The sequence below is a fragment of the Solenopsis invicta genome, chromosome 16, assembly GCF_016802725.1.
Source record: "Solenopsis invicta isolate M01_SB chromosome 16, UNIL_Sinv_3.0, whole genome shotgun sequence".
NCBI classification, from domain to species: domain Eukaryota; kingdom Metazoa; phylum Arthropoda; class Insecta; order Hymenoptera; family Formicidae; genus Solenopsis; species Solenopsis invicta.
In genome coordinates, this window is record NC_052679.1 from 12,545,305 (window position 1) to 12,557,730 (window position 12,426).

At 29.6% G+C, this 12,426-nt stretch overlaps 1 protein-coding gene across 8 annotated transcripts in view; it reads left to right on the forward strand.

The window, feature by feature from the left end:
- LOC105202532 (protein lap4) overlaps window positions 1–12,426 on the forward strand; it is a 190,931-nt gene that overhangs the window by 108,978 nt on the left and 69,527 nt on the right. For 7 of the 8 annotated variants that reach the window (XR_005576583.1, XM_026139151.2, XM_039458965.1 and 4 more), the window contains exons 22-26: window positions 2,978–3,157; window positions 4,019–4,048; window positions 4,582–4,740; window positions 4,827–5,201; window positions 7,410–7,568. Coding sequence is in view for 7 of the 8 variants with exons in the window: in XM_026139151.2 (XP_025994936.2) it covers window positions 2,978–3,157; window positions 4,019–4,048; window positions 4,582–4,740; window positions 4,827–5,201; window positions 7,410–7,568 (903 nt within the window). In the remaining variant the exon portion in view is untranslated. The remainder of the gene's footprint in view (window positions 1–2,977; window positions 3,158–4,018; window positions 4,049–4,581; window positions 4,741–4,826; window positions 5,202–7,409; window positions 7,569–12,426) is intronic. The other variant, XM_039458964.1, reaches the window with a different exon arrangement.

The following is a 12,426-nucleotide window of genomic DNA, read 5'->3' on the forward strand; positions in this document are numbered from 1 at the left end:
ATGGCCGCGTGAAGAGAGGTGTTTAAATCCTCGCAGTGACAATTTTTTTCCCTTAAGCTACATTTATTAATTGTAAACAATTTTTATTATTCTTAGCAAGATATTAATAGTTATATATTATTCATTACATGTAACAAAATGTAATAATCAAAAAGTTTGCATATTTATTCAAGTTTATTTATTTTTATTCATTATACAATTGTGACATTGCTGTACAATGTACAGGGTTTTTATACCCTTGACTCCCCCTCCCCCTTTTTTGAATAAACTATGGCTTATCTAATTCTGTATTTCGCAATTTGCGTCATCTTGTAAGATCTACTTTTAACTAGTATAATTATTCTCAGAAATATTTTATTGTGTATTAGTGGGTGGGGATTTAATATAGAGGAGAAAAGGGTAAGTTGGCTACTGTGGACATTATGACTACTCTCATTATTCCCGTTATTAGGTGACGAATTCTAATAATTGTTTGTGGAATTATTCAATTAGTAGTCTGCCATTTTTTAGTGGATAATATGTCAATACACAATAGCTAACAATTGTTATAAATTATTTTTATTTTTAAGAACTTCTAAACTTTTTCAAAATACACTTCAGCACTTAATTACACATATTTTTTCAATGTTTTTAAACATGAACATATTATCACATGAATGTATGCACACTCGAATGTTTCTTTGTTAGTTAATTTTTTATTTGACTGTACACACTTCGAGTTATGCAGAGTTAAATAATAATATGAGATATTGTTAATATAGTTTTTTAAATAAAATTTTTATATTGAAATATTTTTTTGATATATCAATTGTTACTCGAAAGGGCGATGTTCAGAAACATTAGAGATATTATTTTATGTTTGTTGTTTAATGTTAAACACAGATAAAATGACATTTTTAATGATATCTCTAAAATCTTTGAACGCAGAAAAATTCTAAACAATGGAAAATTATAAAAATATAATTTTGTAACAAAATACTGTTTTTTTTTTTTTAATTAAATCAATTTTTTTTAAATGTTTTTTGGTTAACCATCCAGATAACATTGGCTAGAGAGATACCGGTAGAACTCTAGAATAGTATCCAACTTAAACGCAAAATGCGAACATATTAATAAAAAAGTAGAGCAATTAATTATATATTAAAAGTATGCGTCAACTAAAAGTATACTTTCTTGCATTTTATATAAAAAGTTGTTATAAACTACTAAATCATTTTAAAAGGAAATAGATTTCTGTTTCTTTAGAATAAAAAATTAGTCACTATAGTAGTCTACTACTAATACTTTACTTTTAAACTATGTTTGGAGATTTTTCGGTTATATTTTGAATGATGTTGTTTGAAAAATATATATTTTTTTTTTTTCGGTATGACAACTCCATTTATTTTCTAATATATGATGTAATTAGTAGATGATCATTTAGCAGCATTCATAATTTTGAAAAATGTACAACCACTTTAACTGTGACTATACTTTTGTGCTATTGTTGGAGATTTTTCGATTATACATTAGAATGATACTGTTGGACGAATGTAGTATGCTTATTCTCTCTCGCATGCTCAAGTCGCTACGTTACGCCGAGATAGCAAGTGTCCTGATCTAAATAGTCACCAACTTTAACGCTTGATATCTCGGTTCGCGGGGCAGAGCGACACTTTTTTCTGCCAGATTTGTTTATTTTGTGCGAAAACGTGTCGAATGAGCTTAATTTCGTCAAAATCGAAGGTGATGGGGGTCTTCTGAATAATTACCTAATTTATATTAAAAATATCTAATAATAAGGCTAAATAATCAAAGGGCTAGTGAGAGTGTTCGCGCGGTATTCAAGACGCAAGTTTTTTTCTATTCAAATCAACTTCAAATATAGCTTTATATAACAATATCACAAGCGTACGATTAGCTCAATGTTAGCGTATTAGGTTATTGTTCCGAGAAATCTTAGGTTCAAATCCCGCCGCGCCACAATGTGTTTTCAAAAATTGTAAAATAATGCGTAATTGTAATTAGGTAAAATAAAAGAATCTTATATGCGAAACAGTGAATACAGATATATAAGCTATAAAAATAAGATCTGTTAAAAAAAAATTTATATTGCACATTTGCTAAAATTTGTTTTTAGAGTGTAGTTAACTATTGTTGGAGGTAAAAAGTGAATTTTAGTTATTTGACATTGGAAACCTATTACAAAAGATGGAAAATGAGCAACAATTATTCAATAGTAGTGAGTTAATGTATAAGACTAAAAACGAAATACAGATTTTCAATAATAGGGACATATTGTACAAGACTACAAGTCTTATTTTTAAAGATGCATAATATTTAATTACCATATCCATCTATTTTTGTACATTTTCGACGTCAACAAAGGCACTTCTAGACTTTTTAAAGGAGATTACTTTTATACTACTATTAGGGTGCTTGAATGTTATCTGGTTACCATCACTTCTTTTTTACCGATTATACAATGCATCGGATTTTTATAAATTACATCCTAAGTAATAAAAATTTTATTACTTTGAGCCTAAAATCTGTTAAACAACACTTTGACGAATGTAAGTCATTCAAGTTTCAATATAAAATATTGATTATAAACAAAGTTATTCATTAAAATTGAAATAGGTGCCATATTATCTTTTTCTTTTCTAACATATTAAAAATTTAGCGAAATCCGTGAAATCGAATAAGTTTTGTTAGAATTAAAAAAAATATATAAAGAAAAACTAAGATTTAAGCTAACTTGCATTGGTAGAGATGCGTTTTACTTATGACTACGTTTATTACGGAATTTTACATACTTTGATTTTTACAAATCTTTATTAATAATTTTTTAATAAACAATAAGCAACGACTAAATCATCCTGTGATTGTTACTCGGGGCAATAACTTTGACAATATATATCACAGTCAAACCAATCAGGTTTGTTTTATTACCAATATTTATCTTATTTGTTTATTTATTTTTATATAACTGAATTAGGTTGTTCCTGGTGGCATAGCAGCTAAGTCCGGTAAATTAAGAATGGGTGATAGGATATTGAAGGTGAATGGTACAGATGTGACAAAGGCTACGCATCAAGAAGCTGTAATGGAACTTTTAAGACCAGGAGATCAGATTGTGCTTACTATTCAACATGATCCACTTCCAGAAAATTACCAGGTAAATAGCACAGTTAAACAATAGTTTTCAACGTGACACTGCTTTTAAACAGCTGTTTAGTAATGCTTATAGAAAGTTGTAAGACTAGAAATAAATATGACTCTATGTGTGTGTGCAGTTATATATTACAAAATTACACATATTCTTTTGCCATTTGATATATATTTTAGTTATATATTATATTTAGTTATATATTATATAACTAAAATATGTAGTGTTCCAAAAGTCCCAGAACGATCAAAATATGTCAAAATAAAAGTATAAAATATTTTATTGATTTTTTTTTTATCTTAGTATTTTTATATGCAAAACTATTAGAAGAATCATTATGTAAAAAAATAAAAAATTAAGTATTAATTGTTTTTTGAAAATTGATTTTATTTGTCCGCCTTCACATCATAAAACTTTTATCTGAAACATTTTTTACGATAATGCTTTATTTTTATGATATTTAACTGCCTCGAGACTTTTGGGATAAACTGTACGATGATGCGTGTTCTTTTAAACAAATGTACGTAATATTATTCGCATCTATGAAATATTTGAGTATGCAACACAATTAATATAATGACTTTTCTTGAAATCTTTAAATTATTATTATAATTTTTTTTTTTTTATAAACACATGCACATTTAAAAAATCATTTTTTAGCGAAGTCTTCTTTAGAAAAAAACTTGAACTTTTATGCTTAAAATTATTAACACTATATTAAATAAATAAATTTTCAAAAAGCTTCTCTTTCTTATTTTGTTAAAATTTTTAAGGAATGCTTTGTTAGTTGCAAACATAATGGCACTTGATGCTTTAGCAAATGATTATTTCCTGACCTAATGCAATTTTTTTTATAATTTGCCCCACAAGCTGGTCGAAATAGAGTACATTCCTGTGACAGTAAGTACTCGATGCATTTGAGATGACCGTAATTTTTGTTCTCATTTATGCTTATCCCTACACCAAAGCTGCAAATTTCACTATCATGAGTGATTCGCTTTTGACTATGCGTGCAATTTCACACACAGTATTTTTTTTTACTTTATATTGAAGTGCTTTTTGTGCTTTATCATGCTGTTGATATATTTAGTAATAAATATTAAATAAAAATAGCTTACTCTACAAAAATTTAATCATATTTGATCTGTTTTTGCAATTTTTCACATATTAACTTTTATTCCTCTAAAATTTACTTTTTTAAATTTGAATATTGCTAAAATGTGCAGAAATTGATCAAATTAAATGGTTTATTATATATAAAATAATACATCTTTTGAATAAAACGGTTATTTATTATTAAATAAAATAATAAGTTATAGTTTTATGTAAGTAACAATATCTTTTATTTTTATAATTTTGTAATATAAGATAATTTAAAATAAGAAAAAAAGAAATAGTAAACTGTGTTATGAAGAGACTGTAACTTATTTTAGGAATTGATAATAATAAAGGAAGCAGGTGAAAAGCTTGGTATGCACATTAAAGGAGGGCGAAGAGGACAGAAAGGCAATCCTTTAGATCATACCGATGAGGGCGTTTTTATATCTAAGATTAATACGGGTGGCGCAGCTAAGAGAGATGGTCGATTGAAGGTAAATATATATTTATAATACTTGTGTATTTGTCTTTTTATTTTAACATATTTAATTTATGCTTAAGTTTATATATTTTATAATAGGTTGGAATGAGGTTATTGGAAGTCAATGGCACATCATTATTAGGTGCGACTCATCAAGAAGCTGTCAACATTCTTCGTTGTTCAGGAAATACTATTACACTGGTTGTGTGTAAGGGTTATGATAAAAGCGAAGTTGAATCAATATTACCGTTACACGACAATAGGGATAACAAAGTTAAAACTCATGAATCAAAAGATCCAACTACGGATGATACTAAATCTCTATCGCAAAGTATATCTAGTTTAGACCGAGATGATGAGGAAGCTGCGATTCTGAGACAAGAACAAGAAATGAAAGCCGAACTTGTTGCCTGGGAACAAGAAGAACGAGAGCGTGCGCTTGCAGAGCAAAGAGAAAAATCTACACCTGAAAAAGTGAGACTTATTTACTTTATTTGTACATGATCAATTTTTCGGCACTTTGTAAAGTTAATTTAAAAAAAAATTTTTTTGAAATATTGTCTGATTACTGCGATCTAAATTTAAAAATATACTATGACAACTAATATAGAAAGTCATTTTTTTTAATTTTTACAAAAAATGTACTTATTTTGTACAAGTTTGTGAAGATGTATTGCAATGTACGAGGAGAAATCAAAAAGTAAGGTAAATTTATTTAATCTTGCGTGCAATACATATTAACACATATATTAGAAAAATGTATATAACATTATTTTTTAATACAGTCGTCCAACTTTGCAAAAATTTGTATAATGATTTATAAGTCTTCTGATTCCATCTACGAAGAAAGTTTTTACCCTTGCGATCATGTGTGTATTACTTAACTTTTTTGTCAGTGACACATTATTGACTATGCTACTTGTGGCTGTTCTCGAAGTCACATATGTATTTTTATAACTTCCTTGTTACAGACATATTGTCGATTATGCAAAGCTTCCTTTAATGATCTAAACAAATGGAATTTGTAAAAGCAAGATTAAGATTAATTTTCTATTGAAAGATGTGCTTCTGCTCGATAACGCTTATTCACATTCGGAAGTTTGTAACGAAGCGCCTAGACAGGCGCTCTGTACGCGCGAATTATTGTTGGCCAGTACAGCTGTACTTGGCCGACCTCGGTACATTGACGCGTTCGCACGCCCGCCGACACCGCGCCACACACATACCGACTCCGCCACGTATACCCGGTCTTGAATGGCGGGGATGCTGGCCACCGACAAGAGCCGACGTCTCCCCGAGCGCCTCGAAATGCGGGTGTATAAGCCGACCGATCGCGAGAGTTGAGGCTTTCTTCTCTCGTTCCGTTTCGCCTAAGAGACGCCATCCAGGTCCAGAAAAGTAATCAAGCGCCTTGACTTCCGCGGAGTACTCTTTGCCAGTAACCGGTCCTATCCCGCTTTTCCATCGAGTACCGAGCTCAAGCGACTTGGACTCCGGCAAGCGATCTTGCCTGCTCGACATGAAGCCAACTCCAGTTTTCTGCTCTTGGCAACATTCCACGATCAGGGGTGCAGGAATTTCGCGTCTCTACCAAGTGCTCTTGGCGTGGATGTTGCCACCCGCGGGAAATTATCAGCAGTATTAACCGCTACGCGTCGCGCTACGAAGACCGCCGTACGGATTTGTACCTTGCGTCTCATTCCGTGCCCGCGACTCACCGGGCCTACAAACGCTTGACTGTCGTAAACAGCGCGAGGCTATTTTTAGCCTTACAGCTGATCGCCACACAACGCGATCTTGCCGGTGCACGCGTAAAACGCCGATAGGCCGTGCCATAGGCACCTGTTTCCGTCTTCGGATTTTCTGTAAATAGTTTCGCGAAGTGTCCGTTTGTTTTCCGTCCGTTATAGCGTCCGCTGTTTATCCGCTCACTGTTATTTTCTTTTTCATTACATTTACTACTCTTTTTTTATTTTACATCACGTTTATTACTTTTGTATTCTTTTTCTATATTACGTTCATTATTACTTTCTTATGTATTTCTCACGACTATTTTGCAATAAATTCAATATCTATTTTGTTCACCGAAAAACATCGCGTACGAAATTAATTGTCTCCCTGCGATCCCTTGCGCTCTCGCCGCCGTTGCCACTGCCCGTGCACAAAGCGGGATCGTTTTAAGTTCTAGGACCCAATTTTTTATTATCTGGTTAACTTATGATTAATTTGGTGTTTTATTTAATGGGCTTTATCCATAATGATCTCAAATTAACCAAACAATGAAGTTGTTGTAGGACAACTGAAATTTGAACTTCTCTTGCTTACAGTCTTATGTGACTTTGCTTCTTTCGATTTCCATTTGTTTAGACCATTAGAAAAAGCTCCGCATCAGCGACGATATGTCTGTAACGAAGAAGTTATGGAAATGCATATGTGACTGAGGACTGCCAAAACACTTCGCAGATTAAAATTGATGAATTATTAACAAAACTTTTTACGAAATAGGACAACTAAATAGAGAAATAGTGATATTTATATTTTGCTAACGTGTATTATAAGTAATGAATAAACAAATTTAACTTTTTGGTTTCTCTTTGATTTTCCAGAAATTTCAAATTAATTATGTACGATAATTCAATTCATTCCATTGATTTGTTCTGATTCATTTTGGCTTTGACACAGGTATTGGATGTTGTACGTGCGGCGGAATCGTTAGTAAGCAAATCGAATAGTCCTGTTGATATGGTTGTACCACCAAAGTCACCCGGGGGCACTAAAGATCTTAAAACTACTACGATTGTTATGAGTAAACATACACTAGCACCTCAAAATCCTAATAACGTAAGTACTATATTATTTTCTTTGAATTTTTATGCACATACCCATATATTATTAATATAAATTTTTTAAAGTTTAACAGATTTTAGAGTATATTTTTTGTATATATGATGTACTAAATGTTATTCCAAAAGCATCTTTTTTTAGATTTATAGATTTTTGTTTAACTTGATATGTTTGCTTGAAAAAGCAAATATGTTATTCAATATACTATTTCTTTTAGTAGTTTGTTTTGTGCTATTTTTATATTTTTAGTTGTTTATTATTTGTTTAAATATTTTAATAAAAAGAAAGTATTTTTGTCTCACTCATAATTCTATCCTACATATAAACGAATAATGTATTTGGAATTTTTTTATGATGTAATATTGCATGGAATAATTTTATTTGTAATAGTTTAATAATTAGTTTATTGTTTTATTTTATCATTGGTATTGCTTTTCTTCTATATATTTTGCATGGCTTTTTGTACGAAAATATTTTATACATATTTATATATTTTATATATTTTCCACTTCATTCCTACTAATTTACAAAGAAAAAGAACGTTAATTTAAAACATGTTTACTTATTAAATGAATGTTTTTAAACTTAACAAAGTTCAATTTAATGTGTACAAAATTTATATTATTATAAAACAGGGTTGGTAAGTTAGAAAAATTTTTTATAAAAGTAACTGGTTACTATTACCGTTACTATTACCGTAAAAATTAACAAGTCGTTACTATCTTGGTTACTTTTTCTTGAATAAAATAATATTTTTAATATTAGATGTACATGAATTTTTGTTATAAATATAAGTAAAAAGTACATAAAATTTTATTTTCTAGTAATAAAATAAAATCAATTATTTAATATATATTATCTTTTCACGTATTATTATGTATGTACTAATAATAGTAAAAATATTTATTAAACTTCTTGGGATTATTAATATAAATAATGTAATTTTTAAATTTAATATTTTTTTAGTATTACAAAAAAATAACAAATCGTTACTTTTTGAGTAATGGTAACGATAACGCGTTTTTAAAATTAGTAACGATAACGAGTTTTTACAAAAAGTAATAGTAACGATAATGTGTTACTTTTATGAAGTAAAATGTTCCATGCGTTGACGTGCAGCGAAAGAAAAGTAACACGGCACAATGGGCCGTGCTACGAGTTCGCGAGTCGTGCCGTCACCGCACATTAATTTAGACGTTTTATTTTTTAAGTCGATAATTATAGGATATCCTAAAATGACAAAGACCTTTTTGTTCCTTTTGACCGCTTCCACATTTCCAAATCGGCTTATATCCCATTTTTGGAACATTGTATGTGTATATCGATTTGTATATTTTGTATCAATATGTTCAATATGATGATTCTTTTTTCCACCGTTGTCTATTATTGCTATTGTTAACGCAAATTTGACAATCAAGCCAGCAGCAGATCTATTCTGTAACTTTTAACGATAATTTTATTATCATTATAAAATCATAGCTTTTTTATCATATATTATATCTGCGCAATAATATTATAACGATAACGAAACTATTGTTAAGAGTTACAGAATATATCTGCAAGAGCCTTAAGAGTACTGGAATCTTTTGCTATTAGTATTTTTTCTACACTAATCTGAATCTGCGCGTTGTTAGAAATTGTATAAATTATAAAAGTATTTATTCAAATTGTTATTGTTACTGTAAAACTGTAAGTGCGTTACTATTAAAGATAATGTACAAAGATAATGTAACATTGTTACCCATTGGTTATTACAATAAGAAAAAAGTAATTATCACGGTAATGACGTTACAAGTAAAAAAAAACCGTTGCTTTCCAACCCTGTAAAATATTTAATTATTTGCTATCTCGAGATTTGAATTAGACTTCCTATACAGCACTGAAAAATTTCAAAGGTATTTCAGAAATATTTCAACTGAAAAATGAAACATTTAAAAAAAATTGAGAAATATATCTGTAATATTTCTGAGACAGCATTAAAATTGCAAGATGTATGCGAATCTTGCACTTAAAATTTAATAAAAAAAGTACTGAAAAATTACTGAAAAAAATCTACATTTCTGAAATATTACTAAAAAATTGAAAAATGGTTGAAATCTTTTTGAAATATTGCGAATTGCAATCTTCTGAATATATTTCACAAATAAATTTAAATTTATTATATTCAAAAGATTGCAAAAACTAAAAGGTTACAATAAAACTTATAAAATATATTTATTATTTTTATTATACATTTTTATTTGCAATATAATTAGTACAATAAATGTAAATAATATTTGAAATGTGTTCAATAATAAAATACAATATATATTGTATTATTTTGCGTTTGGTATAATTGAACTATTTGACAATAATAACCATACTAGTATAAATTGAGTAAGCAGTATTAGTACTTTAAATAATAAATAACATTTATTTTAATATTTTAACTTATTATATTAAATAAAAATTTAAAGTAAAAGGGATCAAGGTTTATAACGCTGATTTTCGACCCCACATCAACCAAATTAATTTTCATTGGAATATCATGTATGGTGAGTAAGGCATAAGAAAACAGGATTTCTAAGAAAAAAAAATAACATCATGGAAGGAGAAATATGTAATGTACAAAAATGTTGAAATCGACAGTTTATGCGAAATCGCGCCTACATTAGCAAGTAAAACGCGAAGAATCAAAACCAAATTGCTTCTTTGAGTCATATAATAATTTTAAATGTGTTCACAAATGATACTGTATTGATTACCAATGGATCAGTCGACTCTTTGGACTAACAAAAAAATAGTTTGATATGAATCGTTCCAAAAAGTTTAATTATTTAAAGTATCAAAAATCGACATTTTTGAAAAATCAACAACGTGATTTTACAACTAATGAGCAAAATTTTATTATTTGTAATATAACATGGTGAATGAAAAATTGTAATGAATAAACATTATTATTATATGTATTAGGACCTTAACTTAGTTTCCACTCGAAAAAGGCTGAGAAAAAGCATTTATTGGAAAAAATTTGTACAAGTTATTTCAATGAAAGTATTTTCCATGACTTTCTACAATTTTTTTCCATCTTTTTGGCAACTGGGCGATATTGTGAAGGAGAATAACTTTGCGCCTGTCACTCACTATTGCTGGTCTTTTTCGCAACAGCTTATCATTCAGTTTGTTCAATTGACGTTTGTAGACATCGGCAGTAACAGTTTTGTTTGGTTTCAGCAGCTCGTAGTACAGCACTCCTTGCTGATCTCACCAAATGCAAAGCATTACTTTATGACCATGGATATTCCGTTTTGGCTGCAATGTTGATTATTGTCCTGGGTCTACCCATGATTTCTTGCATTTGGGATTGTTGTAGTAGATCCACTTTTTATTGCCAGTCACAATACGCCACAAAAAACTCTTCTTTTTTTTGCCTGACAGGCAAGGAAACCGTGATATTGAAACGGTTATGAAGGCACTTTTAGATAATTTATGTGGTACCTATTTTCCTTCCTTTTGGATCTTTCCCATGGCGTCTAAACGTTTGGAAACAGCTGCTTCAGTAACTCCCAGCTCTTGTCCAAGTTCTTCTAACATTTGAGTTTTCATGCAATAATGCTAGCAATTCATCGTCTTCGAATTTTGTTGGCTGTCCTAAGCGTGGTTTGTCATTTACATCAAAATCATTACTTTTGAATTGTCTATACCACTCTTTACATGCTGTATGCGATGGAGCTTGATCATAACCTTTTTCAAGTAATCGATGAACTTCTGCTACACTTTTTTTTAAATCAAAATAATGCAAAAACACATGTCGAAAAAACACTTTAACGCATTCCATTTTTTACAAAAAAAAAAAAATTGTTGTTTACCCAAATAATTGTGTATACTGACTGAATGTTATTAAGAAATGTCAAAACTAGGAAAAAGTACCAGATACATTAGTAATGACTACTAGAACTGTTTACATCGCCATTTAACATTTGCGGTCGAAAACTAAGTTAAGGTCCTAATATAATTAAGAAGCACGAACCTCAAAGAAAATCTCGGAAGTTTCACAGCGTTTGCACACGTTAGTATGCAAAAAGTGAAAGAATGTTACAATGCAATCGTAAAATGCGTATAAATTACTCTAAAATAATTTTTATTAATTCTACTTTTTCATGCATTTACTTTTATACTATTTGGAAACTAGTAAACGTATATTTAATAAAAAAAAATAAAGGGATTTCCAGAGCGCCGTAAACTTACAAGTTTTCTACACAAAGATATCAGCTGTTTTTTTTAAACTTTTGTTTATTTTCATATTGGGAATAATGTAAAAAAATGTGCCTGAGGCTTAATGTATCTATGGATAGTTGATTTTTTTTTAAACTTAATCCTAGTCTTCAAATTATATTATAAAAAAATTTCAGCAATGTAAAAATTGAATTAAGTATGTTGTACTTATGTGTGGAGCTAAGATTAATCAAACGTAGTTTTTCTGCATTTGCCTCAATATGAATTTGAATCCCGTTAAATCGTGTGGAATTTTATCATTCAAGCTTATGTTGCTTTACTGCGCCCTGCAGTCTAATCAACGTCATATTAATCAAGCATATTTCTAACATAATGGCACGAACGATATACGAATACTAAGTTGTTACCTTTTCTGCATTTATCTCAATATACGTTTGAATTTTGTAAAATTGTGCAAAACTCGAGAAATTTTGTCATTTAACTGATGTTGCACTACTGACTTACTGTATAGCATGATTTGTGCACACATTTAGAATTATATGATTTATAGAAATGATTTGATTCCGCTACTTCGCGTTTTACTTGCGACTATAAACGCTATTTTTTTATAAACAATCGATATTAACATATTTATAATATA